General features: G+C 39.3%; 2 protein-coding genes across 3 annotated transcripts in view; both read left to right on the top strand.

Moving 5' to 3' along the window:
* The window catches only part of stim1a (stromal interaction molecule 1a), a 57,813-nt gene extending 53,577 nt beyond the window's left edge, over positions 1–4,236 (top strand). For both annotated transcript variants that reach the window (XM_053646460.1, XM_053646461.1), the window contains exon 13: positions 683–4,236. In XM_053646460.1, the coding sequence (XP_053502435.1) occupies positions 683–1,193 (511 nt within the window). In that variant the 3' untranslated portion in view covers positions 1,194–4,236. The remainder of the gene's footprint in view (positions 1–682) is intronic.
* Positions 4,237–5,981: 1,745 nt separating this feature from the next.
* Positions 5,982–22,720, top strand: LOC128621050 (protein sel-1 homolog 3). Its single transcript, XM_053646528.1, has 23 exons — positions 5,982–6,537; positions 7,747–8,233; positions 9,826–9,952; positions 10,044–10,165; positions 10,240–10,355; positions 10,445–10,509; positions 14,677–14,809; positions 14,898–15,033; positions 15,124–15,267; positions 16,709–16,908; positions 17,020–17,199; positions 18,366–18,485; positions 18,578–18,718; positions 18,887–18,949; positions 19,120–19,293; positions 20,094–20,221; positions 20,466–20,549; positions 20,654–20,744; positions 20,883–20,970; positions 21,074–21,183; positions 21,403–21,530; positions 22,102–22,204; positions 22,589–22,720. The coding sequence occupies exons 1-23, from the start codon at positions 6,484–6,486 to the stop codon at positions 22,718–22,720; spliced, it is 3,126 nt and encodes a 1,041-aa protein (XP_053502503.1). The 5' UTR covers positions 5,982–6,483.
* The last annotated feature ends 3,150 nt before the right edge of the window (positions 22,721–25,870 follow it).

Below are 25,870 nucleotides of genomic sequence, written 5' to 3'. Positions count from 1 at the left end.
GTTTTCCAGCCATTCCAGCGAGCATCACGCATGTGTGTTGATCTTTCTTAACGTTTTCGCTCTTTATTCGCACGTCTCTCTCTCTCACTCATTCACTCACTCACACACGGTGTCTTGCTCTCCGCTTTCTTAACTTTTATGACTCCGCCAGAGATGCCAACATTTACAGTTTAGCGTTGGCGTTCACAATATCTTTCTTGCTGCAATGGTGAGAAAGGAGACACTGGAAAAGTAAAATTTTCACCAAAACTTGAAGGAAATTTGCCTTGCGGAGAAGCTAATTCACTCACGCAGGAGACAAAAGACTCGCTTTCTCTCCACTGCGACTTTATCTAGGTGAACTATGACCGTTCGCTTTTCAGCACCAATAGAAATTGAGAGGGCGGGGCTACGGCCCCTGCTTGGTTAAAAGCACACGGCAGGATGTGTCGTTCACGGTTTATGATATTAGTATGGCATGAATTAGTTTTCTCTCTGTTTTGTAGGATTTTCTTAGCAATGTTGGCACCTCTGCACCGGTTTTTGATCACGTACCTCAGCTTGACTAACTTCCTAATTTTTGCTCTAAATTACTGAATAATAGTTGGGTCAAACTTATTGCACCCGTTGAAACAGAATTGCAGGAAGTAAATAAATGAAAACTGACGGGACTAATCGATTCCCGCCGAATCTCTCTCCTCAGGGATTTGAACCGCTCCGATTCGGACTCCTCCCTGTCCGTATCTCAGACCAGCGAACAGCTGCGCCTGTCGTTGAGCTCCAAGACTCCTCCCATGAAGCCCACGTCTCTCATCCACGGTTCCTACTCGCGCTCCGAGGAGTCGGCTCCCTTCCACACCCCCAACGGAGGAAACCGAGTCACCGACTCGGGCGTGTCTCCCGACGGAGGCTCGGACAGCCCCATCCTGATGAAAAAGATCTACGGCATGGAGAAGTCCGCCAGCATGAGCGAGATCCACGGCTCCATGTCGGAATCGTCACGCTCCTTAAGCCAGAACTCGACCGAGCCGGACACGCCGTCTCCTACGGCGCTTCCCGGGATCGCGGTGTTGAAGAGCGTGGGCCGCATCCCTCAGATCTCGACGAAGAAAAGCCCGCTGGAGGAAGACAGCGCCTCCACAGGAGAAGACACTGACTCCACGAGCCGCAAGAAACACACCCCGTTCAAGATCTTCAAGAAGCAGAAGAAGTAACGAGGGTTTAGTTTACAGACTGCTCGAAAAAAGATGCATCTGTACTCCGTTATTATAATGGATGGCCCGATTATTTATCTAGTGGCACACGCGAATGCCTTGGCGAGGAGTTTGTAGGTACTTCTCATAGGGGACTTCAGGAAGGCGTCCTTGTTGTTTTTATTTCTCTCGTTCTCAGTCGTTTTTGTTTTTCTTCAGAGCATTTAACTCCGGGATGTCAGTGGGATGTGGGAATGTAAAGTTATTTATTCTACAGCGGGCAGTGCCACATCTGTATCTCCTCGGACTCTTGCTGTTTTCCCCGTACACTCCTGATCCGCTTGCATGTCTTGGCTGAATTTTTCGAATGCTCTTAAATGCTTGCTTGGTTCTCGTGTCCCTCAGCTCGAACACACATTATCAGGTGTTCTCTTTTCTGAAAGCCCACTTTGTGTTTTGATGTTTTGTCGTCTTGTTGTTGTTTTTTGTTGTTGTTTTTTTGTGTGTGTGTGTGTGTGTCCTGGGAAATTTTTATTAATGAACACTTTAAAGCAGTGTGTGTGATCAGTGCTAGTCAAAGGCCAGGGGAGCAAAAAAAAAAAAATAATAATAAAATAATAAGAAAAGGGCTGAATCATGTTTGTGAAACCCTCCTTAAATCTCGTTGCACTACTGATGAATGTTAGTGAATTGGTTTTGCAGTAATTTAAAGAGTACCTTTTTTTTCTTTTCTTTTTTTTTTTTCTATAAATATGTCGAGCATTTCTGAGGATAACAAAAGTGAAAATGGTCTTGATCATTCCAACTCATCTTAAAGGACCACGTGCGCTGTGGGTGGTGCTTAAATGCACCACATGATTGCTTGCTTGGCACTGATTTGTGATTATTTTTTATTTCATTTTTTTATTTTCTCTACCGTGGATTGAAAGAAGGGTTTGGATTGTCTATTATAATTGACTGTCTAAACGGGTGTTAAAGCTGTATCCATGCCTTGTAGACTAGACCGAAATGTATCCCTAAAGTGTCTTGTACTGTATTTTGATGGCAGAGAAACTAACATTGTTTAAAAAAGAAAAAAAGAAAAAAAAAAAGCAACAATCGTCTGTATTAAAGTTCCAGCTCATGTATTTAAAAACGACGAAGTGCCAAACCAAAGACGGATTCCACCAAATTATAAAGTTAACATTTTGATTAAAACTGGTGTGGTGGTTATACGGTAAGTCTGTCTCTAATAGCTCGAAGTCAGAGGTTTTTTGGCAACACTTTGCTTGAACATGGTGTTCATATGGCTGTGCAGCCCTTCTGTAAACCCCGTGACAGCTGAAATACACATTTATACAACATTTCTAAAAGCTAACTCCAACAGGTGTCCACTGTTATAAGGTTTGGTATCGGCTGTTATAAAGGTGACATAATTAAAGACGATAAAGTCGACTGTTGTAACGTTGACATCAAACAAGGCGTTGACGTAACAAGGTGTCCGGTGTTATCAAGTTAATGATAACGAGTCTTTATTGGTCATGTATACATTACAGCACAGTGAAATTCTTTTCTTCGCATACCCCAGCATGTTAGGAAGTTGGGGTCAGAGCACAGGGTCAGCCATGATGCAGCACCCCCTGGAGCAGAGAGGGTTAAGGGCCTTGCTTAAGGGCCCAACAGTGGCAGCCTGGCAGTGCTGCGCGATCAGTAACCCAGAGCTTTAACCGCCAAGCCACCACTGCCCCAAGTTGACATAACGAAGTGTTACCTGTCATACAATTTGCTAAGTTGACATAATGAGGGGCTTAGCTGTTTATAAAGATTTTTTAAAAAGTTGACATAACAAGGTGCCTCTGCTATAAAGTCGACTTAACGAGGTGTCGGCTGTCTGTTCACAACGTTGGCATAACGAGGTGTCCGTAAAATTGACGCGTAGAGTTGTAGGGAAGTTGACATAAGGTGCTTCCGCTACGTTGGCTGTTATAGAGCCGACGTAACCCCTAAAACGAGTTACGTCGGCTTTTGTCGTCATAAACCTGTTACGACTTTGTAGCTCCGTGTACTTGTATGTACTGTTATGACACGTACATGATGCTATATCAAGTGAGGTTAAGTGAATCTCATATTTCTGCTTAGATGATGTTTATGGTTAGTTGACATAAGACTAATGACGTAAGGACTAATGACGGGATTATGAATATTTTCTCCGTCACTTAAGTTGATTTTCACTCAGTTGTACTTTTTTCTTTTTTTAAAAAAAAATTTGAGTTTTGATCTTTGACATCAGTCAGTTATAACAGTCGAATGTCAGTCATAACACTATACAGTTCACATGACTGGCGCGGTGTTCAGTGAAACTGACAGCAGAATTGCACGCTTTATGACCGCTGATATCAGTTGGAAGAAGCCTTTATAAATAGTTATTTAGGTTTTCATCAATTGTTATGAAGATCTTGCGTAGGTTTCGTTTTGTTTTGTTTTTGTTGTTTTTTTCTTGCATCTCTATGAACACCATCCTTAAGTCAAGTGTTCCCAAGGTTTGTTTACATGGAAGCGTGTTTTAAAAATAAAATTGCCAGCTGAGGCAGGTTTTTTTTGTTGTTGTTTTTTTTAAACAATATTGTCAGTGTGTTTAGTTCTCCTTTACTGTCTCTAATGTCTACATGTCTCCGGGCTCATGAGGCTGCTTCAAGGAGGACTAGAACTTATTTTGATGCTAAATTCAGTGCTCAGCTCTGACACACAGAGCATCGGCGCTATGCGTTTTCCCCGCACAACCCTGACATGTTTTACAGACCACTGTATCGTTCACGTATTCGGTTCCCCAGAGTCTTGGACTAACCAAAGCGAGCGCTGCATGAGACACCAGTTCATCAGACATGGACCTATTGATGGATTTGTTTTTTTTTTGTTTGTTTGTTTTTTTTTTTTTTTTAAATAAATGGTGAAAGATGGTACAGATGTAAAAGTCTAACATAACAAATGTATACCGGTCAAAAACAGGAATGCACTCTTGATCAAATGTGACCATGCATCATTTGTTCCTCTTTGCACGAAGACGCTATAAAATGACTTTTTGGTGTTGGTTTGTGTGTGTGTGTGTGTGTGTGTGTGTGTGTCTCATTTCAGTAAACAGCATTTCATTTCTGCATTGATACACGATACGTACCTGCTGCAATACCAGTTCACAGACACGAGGGGTGTTTCAGACTCCTGGTTCCACCCCAGCAGTTTCCTACTTTAATGTCTCCCTTTGAGCTTCTATTTATGATGATATACATTTGTACAGAAAGGGAGAAGGAATATTTTGCATCATCTGTAGTGTTGAGGACTGTAGTCTAGGTGTTGGGAATTTTATGGCACTCATGCATGAAAGCAATAAACGGTTTTAAAGAAAAGGTTGGTTTTTTTTTTCATCTGTGCAAAGAATTGTAAGGATGATGTGACGTAAGAGTTTACTCTGAGGCAGTAGAGGAGGTCTGATATGACTGGATTGCTGTCACCGCTGTTCTATCTTTATGAAATTTTCCTTAAATGTATTACTGAACTTCACGCCATGTTTTTAACCGACAAGATTAAGACAAGTTAGTTCCTGTTCTTACTCATATTATAGCAGCTATAAACAATCGTTCCCTCATCGGACTCCTTTTCTCTAAAACAAAACAAAAATGTCGCTGGTCATGTTGGTGAGAAACCAGAGGTCCTGTTAGGAAGATCTTTCCATGTCCAAAAAGCCCTGACACTGGAGAAACGTTTTCTTACAGAAAACTTCACCATATCAACGGTTCTATTTTTTTTTTCTCCCTTACTTAAATAAAAGCACCCTTTTAATCCTTTTGTTATTAGCCTTAGGTTATGTAACATGTCCTCAGTATAAGATGATACTGTAGAACCCGAAATGTTTTGGAGCAAGTGCTTTGATGTAAACTTGCATTAATGTCAGAGCTCCTGCTATAGAAAATGAATCTACACCTTCTGACCAATCAGAATCAAGAGCTCAACAGTGCTGTGCTATAATATACAGGCGCATCTTAAAAAAAAAATAAATAAATTGAATATCATGGAAAAGTTTGTTCCCCCCATAATTAAATTCAAAAAGTAGGACTTTCAGATATTGTAGATCCGTTTTGAATTTTAATTTTATCTTGAGGTAATTAATAGTCTAATAGTCAAAAATGTAATTGACAGATACATGGAGCTCGTTCGTTACAGGTCAAAATTACAGTGTAGATATCTGGAATTAAAATTTCTGCTTGTAAAAAATTTAACTGTTGTTTTTTGCTGGATTTTTAACTAATGAAATTATATGAAATTGTATGTTCTGTATGATTCGCTGGTGCCATATGACAGCCAAAATAAATCTATTAGAATATTATTAGAATTTCTGTTCATCAAAATTCAATAGCAGATATCCTAGAGTTAATCAAATTGCTATGTGGAGTGTTTAGGCTGAAATGAGCTTGGAATTGTTGCACAGTAAGAATTTAAAGCCATTTTTCACTGGTTCCTTTTAGAAAATCAGTCCAAACTCCAGCCAGGTCCAGGTCATTTTCATTTCATCTACCTGCTGTAAAAGGTAGGTTTCCCTTTGCCTTTGCCTTTGGATGTTCGGGTGGAGCTGCAGCTTTGTGTTTGCCTACATCTGAACCTAACAGGATGTTCTTCCGCCTCAGAAACACCTCATATAAATAATACTGATCAGCGATATACAAATGAATCGGTTCTTTTCAAACGACTCTTCGAAGTGAATCATTTGGGCGAATTGATTCGGAAGCAGAAATCAACGTAGATGATTTTGATTCTTTTATTATAGCTACGCTTTTAATTTTTTTTATTATTATTTGTTAAACTGCTAATATGTTTATCTTGTAGGACACCACTTTTTAAAAAAGAGAAAGAAAAAAGACAGAAATAGTGGTATAGCATTCAGGAAGCTTTTATTCACTCAAAATGTAGGCTTACCTGCTTGCTGTGAGATTGATTGATTAATTGGATTGTTATACATTAAAATGAGGCTACTCGATGTGGAATACAGTGTGATCATGTGGAAATACAGAAGGAGAAGACATTCTAGCCTTCACAACGGTATGAATTGAAAAGAATCAAACCAACTGTAGTTCGAATCACTTACAAGAATCGATTCGGTAAAGTGACTCGGATGGACGCTGCTGTCACGCCGTTCACGTGGAAGTGCCGCGGTTTGAACAGGGCATGCCATGATTAAGAAGCTAATTTGGTGTGAGCGATGCGAACTGATCTAATTAGTCATGATTAAATCTAACTCTTTATTAATCTGACAGGGTTGATTTGTTTTACCCCTCTTGTGAAAATGGGAGAATTGCACCGGATCTGCTGGAGGCTGTCACTTCAGCTCGGTATTCTTGTGAGTAACTTCCCAGTTAATGAATGAAATTTTACAGCTTTAAGCATTCTTTATTTATTTATTTATTTATTTATTTATTTATTTATTTTACTAAGTCTAAAACCATGAGCAGCGTTTTAAAAAGGAAAGATGGAGGAATAAAGTAAACATTACACATTACAATGAAGTAAACCTTATATATATATATATATATATATATATATATATATATATATATATATATATATATATATATATATATATTTAAAGCCTTATTTAAACAAAAAATCCTTATAAAATCTTACTTTCCTTTTTTAAAGTATTTATTTATTTGTTTAATAGATAACTAACTGTTTATGGCCACATGAACCTCAGCTGTGAAACTGACTACTGTGTAGGTCTATTTGACCTATAACCTGTTATAATGCATTCATAAGCCAATGTAAGTGATTTATGAAAAGGCATTCCAGTCATAGGGTTTATAATGCATCATTAGGCTTCGGTTATGTGGAGTTGGAGACACCAGTTCTTTCTGAAGTGTTCTACCATTTTCTGATCATTTCTCTGGTGTTAATCAAAAAACAAAACAAAACGAAACGTTCAGACAGGTCTTGTGATGCTCTCGAGAAAGGTGCTTGCTTTCTTTGTTATTGGTGTGTTATTAACAATACTTATGATGTATTGTCTTACCAATTCATAATGCATCAAAAGATAGCTGTAAAGTGTAATGCATTTTTTTTTTAAAATAAGTCATTACAATGATGTGTAGAGTATAATGCCTTGTGCCTGCATTATAAGGTGGATAGGAACGTGTTCAACCCAATCTTAATGTAGAGATTTGCCATCTTGCATTACTGACTGACATACTGGTTTTGCTTGTGTTTGTTTTTTTTGTTGTTTTTTTTTAAAAAATAATATCACAACTTTTTCAGTTGTAATGGGAATTTCAGTCTCTGGGTTAGGACTATATTGGCATCCACATGTATAAATAAAAAAAAAATGTAATGGAAATTAAAATGTTTTGCATAGAGGAGGGTCCTCTACAGGTTTCTCCAAATTTGTTAGACATTACAGGAGGACATGATGTTAATTTCTCCATTGGATGATTTGCCAAATTGATTCGTTGTGGGGGTGCTGATCATTTTACTCTATGTGTATGGTTTCAGCTGAAACTCATTTTCATGAGGGTGCCAATAATTCTGGCATGGCGTCTCTCTCTATCTTTCTCAGGTAATATCCTGTTCAAGTTTCATCCAAAGCAGCCCAGGTGCTATCACACTCATAAACCCTCATGAGTCTCCAGTCTCAGTCCACCCTCTGTGGGTCCAGTACTCCTGCAGTGATTCATCGATGGTCCATCTGCAGGTGTTGGTCTCTTTTGACACCGGAACCACATCTGTGATCGTCCAGAGACGGTGGGAGTGTTCTCCTGGTGCCCACAGAACCCGTGTTGTGAAGATGCATCTCCCTGACTGGTTGGTTTATCAGCCTGACTGGATGATACCGATGTCTGACTGGGTGCTTAGCTGTTTTGTTCGTGTCTGGATGAGCAGCGGTGTATCGTCTGAGCCGAGCCGGGAGTCTCTGGCCAGCGCAGTGGAAACTTTCACCGTCCTCAATCCTCTGAGTCGGACGTTTAAAGAGCACCTGCTGTGTCCTAGCTGGGAGACGGAGATGCTTTGGAAAGCTCGGAAATCTGAGTGTCCAGTGGAAAACGGTGTGGCTGTCAGGTTTCACTTCAAGAGTGCTTTCACAATTATTAGTCCAAGCTAGGGTTCAGTTGGAAGCAGACTGAGACCACCTCGCTCAGTCGCTCTCGGACAAGGTTGTTTAGCTTCAGACCCGAGTGTGTTTGGTGTGTTCTCGCCTACCTAAAGAACCGCACCGAAGCGTCGCCTTGTCATCACGGTCTGCTTCCAAGTGAACTGAGAAAGGGATTCGACTCGACTGCAAAACGTGAACCATATTTGAAGACATTTATATGATACACACTATGTATCATGATATATAGCTATACTAACAAACTTCCAGAAAATTACTAATGTTTAGTATAAAATTAGTTGGGGGATACAGTTATTTAATATATACACGAATATATTAACATGGAAATTCCATCCATCCATTTTCTTTACTGCTTATCCTGCACATGGTCGTGGGGAGCCTGGAGCCTATCCCAGGGCACTCAGGGCATGAGGCAGGGGACACCCTGGACAGGGTGCAATCACACATTATGGACAATTTAGAAATGCCAATCAGCCTACAATGCATGTCTTTTGACTGGGGGAGGAAACCGGAGTACCTGGAGAAACCCCCTAAGCACGGGGAGAACATGCAAACTCTGAGCACACAGGTCAGAGACAGGAATTGAACCCACAACCCTGGAGATGTGAGGCAACCGTGCTAACCACTAAGCCATCGTGCCCCACCCTTAAATTTTACAATTTGAAAGATTTAAAATAGTAGAAAACTACCTCCAGTTTTTATAATTGTTATTTAAAAAGTTAGTAAAAAAAATTGCATTTAGAGATCATTTATCATGATATTCAGTCTTTTTTGTTTTCTTGTGATTTTTACAGCCAAAAATTCTTGATTACATCGCGTCTTTTTCTCAAAATTTCTGATGCGACTTGCGTTTTTTGTGCTTTTTTTTTTATGGAAAACTACTTGAATTGGCGAAATTGCAATCGCACGAAATAGTTTTGCGCACTCTTCCACAGTCATGTTTTGCTGGTAAACGAGACTTTTTAGCTGTACTCTATGTATGTTCGATGCACGTGAATCGAATAGAGCTTTGTCCGAATGCGCGTTGTGACGACGTCACATGACGACCAAACCTGCGGTAATCTAAAAAAAATCGCAAGCTCCTCTGTATATTGCAGAGTTTGCTTGATTTTGCGTTTCATTTCTGCGATCGCAAAATCCTGGAAGGACTGAATATTATAACAGATTATAATACATAAAACTGATTGCTAAACTCATCCATAAGTTGCGACCTGAGCCAAAGGACAGAGCAGTAGGTAGCGCTGTATAAATGCTATGAGTTCCAGAGATTTCAGAACAATAAACACTGGATGCAACACACAAAACTAGTTACTGATATAATTATAGAATCAGTTATTCAGCACCTGCTCTGTATGTTCTCTATGCTGTGGTGATTTTTTTTTTTAATCATTTCTGTGACTGGATTTCTGTCCAGTGAATTAAAGAGTTTTGCAAGGATGTCAGTTCTGACTAATAGGTGTGAAAACATGCTAAGATGTTTATCTGAATGTATGCCGATTCGTCAACGATGTCGATTTTGATATCTAGAAGTCGCCAGTTTGCTGTCCTCGCTCTATGGGTCCACTGGGGAGAACTTTGGCATCACTAGAACGCTCCATCCGTACACGAATAGATTACTGGAAGGACAGCGCCTCAAAGCCATTACATATCCATGGTAATTTATTTATTTTATTTTTTTAAAACTATGTATTCTGGTCAGCAACAAATGACAGGACGGATTGAAATCATAATGGCTTTCTCCTTAGGTGTGCCTTCTCTCTTTGGGTTTTATTAGACAGACAATGTAAAGAACATCTGTGTGGGATTTTACACCACATAGACACGAAGGAGAATTACGTCAGTCCATCTTTGTTTCTCACACGTACTGGTGAGTAAATGTTTCATCACTCTTCAGTCACGTGCAACATATACTGTACATACGACTGCGTTTTTTCCCTCTAGGTCACATCCACTTGCAGCTGGAATTAGAGAACGGGTCGACTTCAGCGTTTCTGTCTTCCTTCACACTTCCTTTGCACCAGTGGTGCCTTCTGAGTCTGGAGCTGACTGGAAGAATGGTCAGAATTTTTAGCTATCACATGCTGGTAGAAAAGAGGACGTGTATGTTACGTGATATCTCATCTGATATTAATGATTGTGACTGTAGGGGAAAATCACCATCGTGTGTATTGAGGGACATGAACAACCCGTTGAAGACTCATCAGAATACATGTAAGTAGGTGTGAGGGGTATAATGGTTTGAGCCTAAAGTGCTGGAGGCACAATGCCAGTGTTGCTGTGTAGTATTATGTGCATGAACTAAAGCTTAGCATGCTTTCACGCCTATTAGTCCATTTACCGACTCAAAATCACAGTGAAATGTATACGTTCCTATTCAGTTTGGGTTGATTGACATCGCATATAATTAAATGAACAAAAAAAACACACCTTTGTCTAAGGAAGAGCTAGTTCTTGTACTGCATTAACCCCAACATTGACCATCACTTATTTGTTACGACGATTACTAGCCTCCTTTTCAATTAAACCCGAAGACGTTCTTGTTAAGGTTTATGGACTTGGTTTAAGAGGTTTTAAGTCATAAAGTGATGATGCATTAGGAGCATCATTGCGTTTGGAGAATATCTGATTTAGTGCAAAATGCAGATCCATGTAATAACATTATGGTATCGACTTGAGCGTCTGGAGGGATCTGGTCATAAATACCTCATCAGAATACACATAAGTAGTTGTGAGAGGTATAATACTACTGTGGTTGACATCAACAAGAGCTAGATATGAGTGCAAGCATTGAAAAACAGTAATAGAAGTCATAGAGAGGTAAGAGCTGGTGTGTCAACTGGAGTGACGTGGCTTATTTCAAGAGTGGCAGAATTTGTTTGCCTGGTCATTGAGGGTTTGGCCTTCACGCTGGATTGCTCAATGAGTAACAAGACACCAACGCATACTGATCTGTGAGAGTTAAAGTAAACCTCCACCCTCAAACGCATTAAATAGGTATACAGTTGCAATCAAAATTATTCAACCCCCATTGTAAATCAGGTTTATTGTCAAAATGTACAGACTTTCAGCTGCTTGAAACGAACAAATCAAACAAAAGCAATTTAAATAGTTTGACACGACGAATGCTTCATGTGGCTTCCCTAAATTCAACTGATAATGCAACTTATAATGACTTCTCCAGTTTCAAAATTATTCAGCCCCCTGAATAGAATCCCTCACAACAGCACAAATATGTAAAACAGGTGTTGTCTCAAGCTCACCTGATGCGACTAATCAAGGGCTTCACTAGTTGCAGCAGGTGTGCTTGAGCTGGAACACATGAAATACCTGAACTGGCTAGGGGTGGAAAATGTATTAAATACCTGGACGGGGCAGAAAAAGGAAGCTATCAACGGCTGCAAGCAGATTTCTGAGAAGGCAGGTTGTGAAAAACCCTCGAGTGACTGCAAAAGACCTACAGCAAGACTTGGTGGCAACCGGCACTGAGGTTTCAGTGAGCACGGTAAGGTGCGTACTAAACACAGAAGGTTTCCATGCCAGAACTCCAAGACATACATACATAATTTCTGATCCAAAAGCACAAGAAAACTCGCTTCAAAATCATATAAATAAGCCACAGAAGTTCTGACATTTTGTTCTGTGGAGCGATGAAACAAAACTGGAACTTTACGGCACGATGGATCAGCGGTATGTCTGGAGGAAGAAGAATGAAGAAAGAGCACTCTGTCCACAGTCGAGCATGGTGGTGGCTCGGTGATGCTCTGGGGCTGCTTTGCATCCTCTGGCACTGGAAACCTGCAGCGTGTGGAAGGCAAGATGGATTCATTGAAGTATCAGGAAATCCTAGGAGAAAACATCATGCTGTCTGTGAGGAAGCTGAAGCTTGGACGCCATTGGACCTTCCAACAGGACAATGATCCCAAGCAAACCTCAAATTCCACCAAGGCTTGGTTGCAGAAGAAGTCCTGGAAGATTCTACAAGGCCATCACAGTCACCTGACTGAAAATCTCTGGTGGGATTTGAAGAAGGTGGTTGCAGCACGCAAACCCAAGAATATTAGTGAACTGGAGGCCATTGCTCATGAGGAATGGGAGAAGATTCCTCAGGAACACTGCCAGAAGCTATGCATCTCGTTTGCAGCAGGTCATAACAGTAAAAGAGTGCTCTACTAAGTACTAAAGATGCTTGCCATGAAGGGGTTGAATAACTGTGAAACTGGAGAAATCATTATAAGTTGCATTTTAGGTTGAATTTGGGGAAACTACTTGAAGCATTCATTGTGTTGAACTATTTCAACTGCTTTTGTTTGATTTGTTCATTGCAAACAGCTGCAAGTCTATAAAATTTGACAATAAACCTGATTTGCAATGGGGTTTGAATAATTTTCATTGCAACTGTATATTAAAATATTTGTGAAGTGACTGGTGATTCTGGCAATATTTGTTGGTTGTGTCAACTGTGATGTCTCAGGGGTACATTGTTATTGCTTGTGCATTTACAGTGGTATTTAATAGGAGAGGAAAAAACGTAAACATAAGGGATAATGGTCAGGTTTCTCTGGTGGCTCCTAAAAACCCCCCAAAAGAGCAAGAGTTACTTTTCTCGCTCACCATTTTCCAGCGACGTCATGTTAATGAGAAATCCAGCGCAGCAGAGATTGGTGCAAACCCTGGACTCCAAGTGCTAGAAATCAATGTAGATACACGACGCAGTTGAGACTCGGCTCGGCTAGTTAGTGATCCATGAAATGATGTGCAAGATGCTGTTGGTCGTATTAGCAAGAAAGTTGAAGCTTTGGAAGCTGATCTGTTTGAACAGAATGCACAGACACGGAGGTGAGAGAACTTGACAGGCCATAGGACTAAAGCGCTGCTGAACCATAATGAAGCGAGGGCTAAATCCCACTGCGTCACTGTATGGCATTGTGGGTAATAGAGGAAATGGTTAATGAAAAGAGACCAACTTTTCAATGAAAGAAGTGTAGACAAAAAACTAATTTCATTAAGTCTTGGGTACCACTTGCAAGTGGTTCAGGGTGGAGTTTTCATGTAAGTTTTAAGTATTAGTTTTTATTTTAATGACAACCCAATAAAGCACAAGGAGATTTTATTTGCAGCAACAACAACAACAAGAGCAAAACATCTTTTACTTTAAAGACGTGCCCAAGATGTTCTTGCAATTGGTGCAATGCACTATGTGTAATGCAGGTTTTTCTTCAGCAAGCCTTCTCTTCTAGTTCATGGGCTCCATTTCACTGTTTTGTTGCCCTCTAGTGGGCAAAACATAGTGAATGTTGGTAGGTTGGCTGGGAAGTTATTCCCAAATGCTTGGAGAACTTGCTACAGTTGGTATAACACTGTGTCTCTGAATTTACAAGTCAAGACAACAACAACAACAATGCATTCATCTTTAGTAACCACTTTATAATTATAATAATAATAATAATAATAATGATAAGAACAATAATAATAATCATCATCATTGTCATCATCATCATCGTTTTTTAGCATTATTGCCTTTTTTTTTGCTTTCTTGAATTTTTTTTAGAATTCCATGTTATAGTATAATTATTATTATCTGGATCAATGGTGCTCACAGCTGTACTTTTATGTGCGCTATGACTTTTATAGTCAGCTGTACTTTTATGTGCGCTATGACTTTTATAGTCATAGTTGCTACTGTTGTATGAAGCCCCATTAACTGTTAATTGAACTGTATGGGATTAATCTAAAGCTAAGCAGTTTAAAGTAAAGAGAAGTAATGTCAGCTTCAATGTACATGAAATTGTTTAATTTGAAATGAAAAACTTTGTTTACTTTGTGTATCTGTGTGTGGATAGTTAAGCAATGAAAAGCTCTAATAGCTCCACTGAAGGCATATAATGGTGCATATTTGTCACATATTATTATTATTATTATTATTATTATTATTATCAGTAGTAGTAGTAGCAGTAGTAGCAGCAGTAGTAGTAGTAATAGTAGTAGTAATAGTAGTAGTAATAGCAGTAGTAGTAGTAATAGTAGTGGTAATAGTTGTAGTAGTAATAGTAGTAGTAATAGCAGTAGTAATAGTAGTAGTAGTAGTAGTAGTAGTAATAGTTGTAGTAGTAATAGTAGTAGTAGTAGTAATAGTAGTAGTAGTAGTAGTAGTAGTAGTTGCAGTAGTAATAGTTGTAGTAGTATTTGTTTGTTTATTTATTATTTAACACTGAAAAGGCTCCATGGCTAAGAACCAATGGTCTGTGTAGCATAAATTATTGACATATGATGAAAAACATTTCCTTTCCTATCACCACCTCTTTATATACTTATATTCTGTTGATTATTTAACCCTTGTGACTGAACATGTTAATCCATTGTGTCTGCTGTTTTGAACAGGTTTCGTACGACAGTAAAGTTGGATGATACAGATGGATATTTTGTGGTTGGTGGAGGTAAATTTATAAGAGGCATTGAAGGGTTTTATGGTCCAGTCACGTATTACAGATCAAGAATTCCATCTTTTAACATGGTAAGACTTACCTTTACTGCTAATAGGCACTTTGTGTGGTATTAATGTAATAAAAATAAAAAACAATGATTTCTGATTTTCTTCACAGTCTGAGCTCCGGCTTCCTCAGACAGTACGGATGGTGAATATATCTGGATGGTTACAATCCTGTCAGCAATTTCAAACTGACCTTGAACACAAACTATCCGAGTTTTCACGTGAAATTGCTGCGAAGACCCAGGGAGGTGTGTCACTCTGTCCACAAGGTGGCATATTTTCCTACAAAACTGCATGCTCTTTCCTCATTCTGAGTGATTGCCATATCTTTTTTCCAGAGAGATGTGTGGATGTATACACAGAGCTGACACTGAAAACCAAACCAACATCCTCGAGGACACAGTGCAGCCCCGATGAAGCACTGCACAGTCCTCAGAGACGACCGGTGGCTCGGCTGGTTGAGATAATATTCAACAAATATGGTGAGGGTGACAAATTGGCAAATACAACATCGCTTTTAAAAGAAAACAGGACATAATTAATTTGGAGTGGAACATTCATGGTATAATAACCAAATCTGTGAATATCACAATTCTACATTGACGACGAGAATATGTCAATGACATATAAAACTATTGCGGAATTTCACTATTACAATATGCGTGTTTGTATATATATATATATAATATATATAAGAGTATTGCTCTTGGCCTTTGAAAATATTTGCAACATTTAAAATTAACTTATTTACTTACTTTCACTCATGATTTATTCCTGGTTTTGATTTTACAGTAAATTGAGATGAACTATAATCAGGTTTAATCCTGAATTATATTTCAGTCAGGGATTCATTTAATCTCGCATTTGGAGTGGTTTAAATTTCCAAAATGGCAGATTTTATGCTCATGGAAGAAAGAAAAGTTGTGTAAGGATTGATTGCAAGGCCAACATTGTTGCTGTTTAGTTCGTTTCATAATGGTGGACTATCAGAATGAATCCCGGTCTAAGATTTTATTTAGACGTTAAGGGTTTAATCACTGATTTGTTAATCTGTGTTTAAAATAAAGTGATGCAAAACAACTTTATAAAAATAAATCAACAATTCCTTGATTCGCTCTTTAATCCTTGTTGAGGTAACCCACCTGAAGTATCATTTTAAGGGAGCACTTTCATCCATAATAGCATTGCTGTTGAATTCGTAGTGCTGATTGGTTATTAGCTATTGATTCATTTTCTATAACAGCAGCTCTAACAGTAGTGAAGCTGCAAATCACAGACTTACCCTATATTAATGCACTCCTTGTAATGCATGATTGTTTCTGTACTAACAGCTTGCACAAGGACTTGGATTGTGGATGCTCACCTAATAATAAATCTATTCATTAATAAGCAGATAAAAAAAAAAAACACATATAGCAAAGTTTTCTTTAACATCTGTGGAAGGAGTCTCCAGTGTTAGAACTGTACATCAGTCAGATGTAAAGATCTAGCTTTGTTTCTTGGCATCTTCAGGACAGAGGAGTTTATTATTTTTCTTTTCTTGGTCACATGACAAGCTTTATTTATTTATTTATTTATTTATTTAGTCATTCATCTTATTGACTTCAGGTGAGAGAAAAAGAAGGCTGGTGATGGAATGACTGTTTATAGATGTATCGTAAGTGAGAACGGGAAGGGAGAGCTGGTTTTGCGGACGTTCCACAACGTTACGTCCTACTTTAATACATTAAACAATGTACTGTACTACTTGACAAATAACTGCGGTGGAAGAGGATTAAACCACAGCTGTTATAGGAAAATGATCAACATCAGGGTCGTAACAGTAACTTCGCTTCATCACACAATATAGAGTGATTTATTTCACGTTTTCTTATCAGTATACAACGATAACGTTATAAATAATACGTCTCAAACGTTCCTCAGGCTCTGTGAGTCCAGCAGCCGTTGGCAGAGCTTTGTATGCTGTGGTGCTGCGTATGATGGAGAGAGAAGAGAGCGTGAAGTCAATAAGCAGGCTGATGCCTTCTCTATTACAAGCAGGGTGTTTAGGAGACAACCGAGCTCTCCATCTCGCTACGGTGCTCTACAGCAGTGGGCTTGGTGTTAAGAAGCAGCCCTATAAGGTGTGTTCATCTGTGGTGAAAATATAGAATATTAAAAAATAAAAAAAAATGTTTTTGTATCTGAGAGATATTTTGTGTGTGTGTGTGTGTGTTTGTGTGTGGTGTTCTCAGGCCTGGCTGCTATCAGTTTTGGGAGCTCAGAAGGACTGGAGGCTGGCTCTCCTCCGGCTGGGGCACCTGCACCGCGTCGGTGATCAGGGCGTGGCAGCAGACCCTGACCTCTCCTACGCGTACTATTCCAACATCGCCAGGCAAACCTCAGCTGACCGCCTCAAGCCTTCCTCACAACAGGTACAGCATTTAATTTAGCATCTAACACTAGAGCTATTGCTCCTTAACCCCTTCTCCAAATGTACATTACTGAGCTTTCTGCTTTTTGTAACATTTCTGACGTGAGGTAAATTATATTTAACTCTCATGTACATATAAAAAGATATTGTCAGGTGAGGACTGCCAGGGATATTTCTTCTTCTATTATTCCCAGATACCGGCTTTTAATGTTCACTAGGAACACTGGAAAATACGAAAGGCAAGATATCTGCTTTACCAATGGATAGCATGTGCATTGTTGATCTCATTATTGTTTTGTTTTTCTTTTGAATGTCGGGCAAACATCAAAAGCAACCTCTTTGTTTATGCTGTCCATTTAATATGTAAGGAATATAACACTTAAGGAAAATAATCAATGATAAAGTGGTGTGATGTGGCCGAATATTTTATTACTATTACATCACAGCATTTTGCCATTGGCTAAATTTTTTTAAATAAGTAAAGCACAACATGTCGGGAAACTTAGGAATTAATAAATATTAAATAAGTGTCACCTTATATAAAGCTTCCCCATATCACCATTTTTAATCTGTTCCCTCTTGATGTTAGATTATGTAGATCATCCATCAACATAGAAGTCCTAGAATAAGTTGCAGCTGGGTGAAAGTCTGAACGCTCAGATCGGACACTAAACCCCTACAACAAGCAGAACTTTAGATTGGATTATGTGTAAGGTGCATATAAATGGAAACTGCCCACAGACTGGCCAGTTTTGGATATTCACATTTTTTGAGATGCACCTGTAGGTTTGCTATAGGTTCAGAGATTATGTCATTGGGAAGGGCAATGTTAACACTGTAGATCCTAGAGATGGTGCACAATTCAATCCAGTTTAATGTTCTTTATATAGGGCTTTTAAAAATGGACACAAAGCAGCTTTATGGATTTTCATCTTATCTTCATATGTAAACAGTTTATGTGATCAGAATGAATTCATTCAGATGCGTATGCTATTTGTGGCCAAAGGATATATGCCCGGATGATTAACGTACCATATGTTTGTTGAATTAGTAATTTTTTAACAGTTGACAAATGAACGAATTCATAATGGCCTGGGATTTACAATACAATTGTTTGTGGAGCCTAGAGATATACCACAAGTAGCATTTTTTTTGCACATGTTGTAGACGTTTGTCGAGTCAATACACCTGTATGACGAGGAAATCCTGAAAGCCCAAACCAATGAGGATGACGACATCTTTCAGTGGCTCAAACTCCAGGCACGCAACGGTGTAGCAGACGCGGAGGTAATGGACGTCTACACTGTACACAGTAAATTTACCATCAGAATGTACATTTTCCTTGAAGTTCATGTTCGTGTGAACATTTGGTCATTCAGCGAGCAGTGGCTCGGATGCTGTTCTGGGGTCAGCAAGGTGTAAGTCCAGATATCCAGACGGCAGTGAGGCACTATGAGAGAGGAGCCACCAGACTGCGGGATCCTGTGTCTATGTACGACTACGCCATCGTTCTGCTCACGGTCAGAAGAACTAGTCCTAATTAGTCTGTTATAAATAATTACAATCTGTGACACTGCTGCATGACCATGAACCTTCAGACACACTTAAGAGTATGAGTACAAGGTATTAATGGATTGTGTGGAAGAAGGCTGAGATATAAATGCGACCCATTTCCATACACTTTCCAGGGCCAAGGAGTTCCACAAGATGTGCCAAAAGCTGTCACTTTCCTGAAAAAAGCAATGGAACAGGTACAAGCTGTAAACAAGCCATAATCAATATGTCTCCATTCCATATATTACCGTATAAAAAGAGCTAATCCTGATTCTGGGTTATTAGCCCTGTTCCCTTCTTATCTGGTTATGAAGTGCATAATGTGTGTGTTGAATGCTTGATAAATGTGCTTTGCTGTGCACGGCAGGGCTTCGCTCCAGCCATCACGGCTTTGGGTTGGTACTACGAGCAGTTTGAGAAGAACTATGAGCGAGCAGCTGAGCTCTGGGAACAAGCCGATCAGCTGGAAAATCCAGATGCTGCTATGAATCTAGGAGTCCTTCACTCGCAAGGCCTTTATCCTGGACAACAACCTGACAAAGTCTGTTTGTGCAAACATTTACTTATTTACTGGATTAACTGATTGGTTAATTAGTAGGTTGGTTGAGTGATTGGTTGAATAATTTGTTGGTTGGTTGAGTGATTGATGGGTTAATTAGTTGTTTGGTTAAATGGTTTGTTGGTTGGTTGGTAGGTTATTTTTGGTTGATTGATTGAGTGAATGGCTGGTTAATTGGTTGAGTTATTAAGTGATTGTGGTTCAAACCCCAGCATCTCCTGGCCAGTCCTGCTTTCAGACAAGCTTTGAATTTGCAGAAATGAGTGTGTGATTTCTATGTGATGTTTTGTTAACACTTTATTTGGATAGTCCACTTTAGAAACTCTACAAACAGTGAGCCAACCATACGCGTACCCCAGTTTGGGAACCACTGGTCTATATATCGAGTGTCTAAACAAGACTATCCATATAAAATGTTCTTTTTAAGACAATATAAAGGACCCAATTGTTTTACTGTAATCGTTCGATAAAAATGCAACGCATCTAAAAACCTTCTGATTTAAAATATAAATCAATTATATTAAACTATCAAGCAGCAAAAAACTCGCGTTGAAATTCTACTTCTCACAAGCAATTTAAATGCTGATGGATTAAACCAAAATCCATCCATTTATTATTCTCTGCTTGAGTAAGCTCTTTCACATAGAAATATTGTAACAAATGACTTGGACTTGGGGGACACACGAACAGAACAGAGAGGAATAAGCTACGCACAAGTACACAAACAGCAAAAAAAAAAAAAAACAGTGGGTAAGCATTTTATTGCTTTACTCTGTCTTCAGGTTAAGGCGTATAAGTACTTTCTGAAATCAGCCCAGAGAGGCCACATCAACGGAGGCATTGAGCTAGCCGAAATTTGGAGTCGAGGTATTCCTGGCTACGTGGCGCGACATCCATCAAATGCTGTTCTGTAAGTTGAAGGGCAACTTGTACAAAAGCATTCTGATTCCCAGAAAGCCAAGATGCCTTCAAAATAATACAATGAAATGTTTCTACAGATATAAACGTCTATAATGAGCAGGAAAGAGTAAACGGTGTTTACTTTTACAATTTCCTTTGGTACACTGTCATGCCGTTTTATAAGTACATTGTCTGGTGCATTTTTTCATGAATGGTGAGATCCTATAACTAGTTGTTTTGTGCTTGATCTGTAGGTGGGTGAAGTGGGCGTCCGAGCAGAATGGATATCTAGGTACAGCCTTGAGGAAAGGCCTGAATGCCTATCTTAAGGGGAACTGGTAAACACTTATAGACTGGTGCACTTCATATGAGTACATTTTGAAATGTTCAGATTAGTGGCAAGGAACACTTACTTAATTTTGCGCCTTGTTGCTTTTGACAGGTTTATGGCATTGGTTCATTACCTGATATGTGCCGAGTGTGGATTTGAAGCAGCTCAGTTTAACGTAGCGTTCCTGTGCGAGCACAGTCCCGTGAGTCACTTACATAATCGTCAAAGGCATTATGTGTTAATAATAATTCCAATTTTTTCATCATATTTTAGATTGTCTTTCGAGCCAGAGAATACATTAAAAGTGCTACCTGTGTGTTTGTGTTGTTTTCCATATTAGCATGGATCCCTGAATCCAGCATTTATAACACAGTGTATGCTACGATACTACAATCTCTCCATTCAGAGCCAAGATCCTTCACCTTATGGTAGGTAATTCGTGACATTTTATTTAACTTTTGCAAAGGTATATTTGACTTTTACTATGACAGCATGACTACTTTGGTTATCCTTATTTTCCAAACTTTTCAGCTTTGGTTAAAATGGGAGACCTGCTCTATGTGGAGCACACACTGGGCAAAAGAGACCTTTCAGATGTAGTTGAGATGTACAAAAAAGCAGCACTCAAAAACAACCCACAGGTATCACACACTTGGCCCGAATTATCAATGTGTATTAGCCCTGATGAGATTATTCCATTTATCGACACTAACAGCTTATGTACGTTGTAGATTTGACGTAAGACCGCATAGTGGAACACTAAACATCCTAGAAATGTTCTCAAGTCTTTTGCGTTTTTTGTCCGTGCCAGACTGATCAGTTTGTATTTGTGTGTGTTTACTTGTTCACATTCTCTGCAGGGCTGGTATAGTCTGGGGCTGCTTGTTCAGGAAGGTCACAGATTACCAGCCACAGTACTCTCAGAACTAAAGCTGCTGCAACAATATTGTTCGGATAAATACACCCTTCTTACCAGCCTGTACCACAGGTATGTTTATGACCTAGTCTTATCTCAGACCATAGGGTACAGAGCATCTGATATCATTTGTGCACTTTTCTGGTCACAACCTACAGAATCTCGAATCTGATTGGCTCTCTGCATTTCCATGTGCATGCGCTTTCTGAAAGCAGTGACACAGTGAGGTTTTCAGAGAACAAAACAGTCACTAGACTCAAAAGGTTCATGAGATCCCAACTTTAAAAGTTAAGAGTTTGCGTGAAGACGTTAGTGGTGAGTAAACAATAATTTTGCCAACAGACTGTATTTATTTTTGGGGAAAATATCTGAACTACATTCAGGTGATTGGCACATTTTGAATGGTTTACCCATAAAATGGACTTCAGCGGCTTCGTAAGCCGAGTCTGAATACAAATAACTTTCCCCGTGTAAGCGTTGATGTAACGTTTGGACAGACTCTGAATGATGCTCTCTTTAGTTGTGCAAATTGTATGCATACTTGTCTTGAGAGTTGAATGTTTTGTTGTTGTTGTTTTTGTTATGTCAGTAAGAACTTCCTGTTGATTAATATGGTTTATCATTCCTTATTTTTCTTTTACAGATGCCGAGACTCTAACAGTGATGAGGCATACGTCCCCTGTACTCTTGCTCTGCTTGCTGCACACTTAGACTCCATACAAACACTTGGACCTCCTACTGTGAAGGTCCGTACATTCCCAGATGGATTTCCCTCCATGCCACTCTACTAGTTAATTTTTTTTTTACATTTATTTATTTATTTATTTATTTATTACAAAGGAAACCCTTAACGCCCTTGAATCATGTTCATACAAGAGCTCTGCTGAATTCTCAATTCTGATTGGTCAGATTCATCTTCTATAACAACAGCCCTGACAGTAGTGGAGCGCTTTTTGGTCCTTGTATAACTTTGGTCTTTGCATTATCCTATTATTCCAAAAAAAAAAAAAAAAAAAAAAAAAAAAGGAAATGAAAGTGTGAATAGAAACAAACCTTCCTATGAGAAAATGTGTTTTTATCTGGATGATTGAAAAACAGGCCTGTTTCTACATTTCTCTTTATCGTTACAGCTCCTGAGCGCCGTGGCGGTTGCTTTCGCTACTCTCACCTTTTTCAAACTCGTCCCCGTGATCCTTCGTCAGAGGTCAGTATCACCCGAGAGCAGTGACGCACCAGAACAGGACGAGACTCCGGTGGACTGAGTGGCATACAGCGCTAGTGTCAAACCGCATGAGAAACAGACCAACGAACACGGACCAAGAGGATTTCATTTCATCATGGTTTGAAAGACGAGCCATTGAGGAGTTTTTGAATTGTCACTATTACGTCTTTACATTTCTGAGCTTTGACCACTGAGATTGATTTTAAGAATTCATCAAAGATGAAAAAGAGTTATTGTTACCCTCCTGAATTTGATTATCTTCATATAACTGAACATCCTGAAACGTTTTGTTCCTCTGATACCACAGTAATCGATTACATTTGTTAAATTTATTGACATATCATGTTTTTATATCCTTTCATTGTTGCATTCATAGATATAGTCCATTAAACAAAGAAGTTCCTATTATCACTTACGTTATAGCAGCTATAAACACTTAACACCAACCAATTCTGACCATTTAAACAGAAAGAAAAGTAAGGCGACTCTGAGAACAGAACTGTGTTTTAATGACCAAGGACCAAGAGCTAATTATAGCGATTCGCTAAGAAATATATGTACACAGCTGCACTTTTCCTAATTAATACAATCTGCACAATATAAACCCCCATTTGCACACATCTTCTCATCAGTAAACATACAGGTGGATTGGGGGGAGGGGGAGGGGGGGGGTGTCAGTGATGTTTGTTATTAGGGTTTAGATTTGCACATGCCCTGAATGTTTATGGAGTGTGTGTGCTTTCTGATCTGCTGGTGGGATTAACGAGCTGCATCTCTAGCATTGAGTAAACACAGAAAGCACAGCAGACTGAAAGACATTCAAGCATGAAGTCTCATAACACTGGAAAAAAAAAAATGCACAGAAAAGAGCCTTTTTTTTTTGTTTTTTTTTTTAAATTTGTAGCTGTTTTGAGATGTCTTTTAAATAAATATAACATGATAGTAACATGACTTGACAGCAGTGTTGGGTAAATTACTCAAAAACGTCATCCACAACAGATTATCTGATTACATTACTGATTACCGCATGTAAAAAGTAATCAGGTTACTAATTACTTTTACTTTCACGTAACTTTCCAAACCTACAAAAAATACACTACAAAGTGAAACTCGTAGTTCTTTCAGTCATTTTAACACATGTCAATGTATGATATGAGAAGGAAAAAATATAAAACTGTTCTAACTGGGCTAGTTTGGTGTCGCTAGCCAAGGGGAGGCACAGCTAAGCTATTGCTATGTGAAATCGTGTCTGTAGGTTTTTCTCCACTGGGTTTCCCCAGACATTTTAACAAAGAAACACTTTAAAGTAGGTTATTCCATTTAAAAACAAACAAACAAACATGTTGTGTCCATGCAGGTATAACTTTGAGACTTGCTGTTATAGGAAAGCACTCAATCAGTACGTTTACATGGACTGCAATAATCCGATATTAACCTGATTAAGACGATACTCTGATTAAGAAACTAGCATGTAAACAGCAATTTTTAATTGTTTTCACTGCATTTTGCGACAGGTCACGTACACACATACAGAGTATAACACTATCTAGTCCTCAGAGTACCATGATGCCCCTGCTTCCGGAAAAGGTGAATGAGCAGGCTATAGCAAGATCCGGTTACATAAAAGTGCAAATACTATAATAAAGACAACAGTTACTTTGATTTGATTTGAAGTGATGCCTGCATTCTCCATGTTGTCTTTCTGGCCCTTCAGCTTGAGAGATTTTCACACCAAATAAAGGACACAAACTTGGTAGCAGATGAGATGAATCGCAGGCTCAAAGTGTGAAAGACAACACTTAAACACTGATGCCAACTGTCAGTCAGGCTATTTGCGTATTGGCAATGTTGAATCGTTCTGGCATAGAGCAGATACTGTGCTCCTGTGTTTTTTCTACATCACTGGAAATTGTTTAATCTGTTGATGAACAAGATGAGCAAATAACCATGTAGTCACCGGTCAATAGTTAAAAAAAGAGTCAGTGCTACAGATAAGATCCTTAAAAAACTTCTTTCAGTAGACACTCACAAAATTTCTGCACAATTATTTTAGAACCAAAACGCTTATTAATTCATTGACTCACTCACTAATTCAGGCTGTTGCTTCAGTTCTCCTCGTGGGGGTCTCAGTGGAAACAGGCTAATAAGGTCAGCCCAGACTTCTCCAGTCCTGACCACAGATTCCAGCTCTTCCTGGGGATCCATGGGCATTCCCATGCCAATTGTATTAGATCTAATTTCTCCAGCCGGTCCCGGGTCTACCCTGGGGTCTCCCTGCAGTGGGACTTGCCTAGAAGGACAGCTCTAGTGGGAGCCATCCAGGGGCATCCTTGTAAGGTTCCTGAACCACCTCAGCTGGCTCTTCTTGATTTAGAAGAGCAGCTGCTCTATGCCAAGGCTCTCCTGGATTGCCAAGCAATCCTGTGGAGGAACCTCAATTCCACCACCTGTATTTGCAACCGTATTATTTCGGTCACTACTTAAAGTTCATGACCATAGGTGAGGGCAGGAATGTAGATTGATGGGAAAGAGAACGCTTTGTCCAGTGATGCCGCTGCCCTGATCCATTTGTCAATGTCACACTCTCTTTTTAACATTACTGGAGAATAATATCCCAAGGTATTTAACTTCCTCGACCAGCATCACCTTCCCTCCCCTCACCTGAAGCTAGCATTTGGTACCATGAGCAACCTTGTGTTCAAGCAAAGTGTTTGTGACTGACAATCTATGGCTTGCACAGAAGTGTAATATCATTTCACTCATGTTCTTCAGATCCAGGAAGCTGCTCCTCCCAGTCACTCCCTTCTAAGTAGCTCTGTCATTCCCAACATGAGCATTAAAGTCCTACAGTAACCCTGTGGAATCAGTAGGAGATATCCTCTTGAAAACCTGCACTGTCTTCTCCAAGAAGACTGAATAATCTGAACTGCTATTTGGTACATATGCACGTAAACGTTTTCTTCCCTGAGATTTGAAACGTCAAAGAGGCAACCTTCTTGTCCACTTTGAAAAACTTCATCTGTGAGACACTCAGGCTGGTATTGGTGAGTATTCCCAAACCCGCCTGAGGCATATCTCCTCTGGGAACTCCAGGGTAGGAGAGGAAACAGTCTTCAACAAGAGGTTTGCTACCAGAGCCCATACTGTGAATGGAGGTATATGATATCTAGTTCATACATTTTTATCAAAG

The sequence above is a fragment of the Ictalurus furcatus genome, chromosome 17 (assembly GCF_023375685.1).
Source record: "Ictalurus furcatus strain D&B chromosome 17, Billie_1.0, whole genome shotgun sequence".
Taxonomy (NCBI): Eukaryota; Metazoa; Chordata; class Actinopteri; order Siluriformes; family Ictaluridae; genus Ictalurus; species Ictalurus furcatus.
The sequence above is the reverse complement of the archived record's forward strand: the minus strand, read 5'-3'. Positions and strand labels throughout refer to the sequence as shown.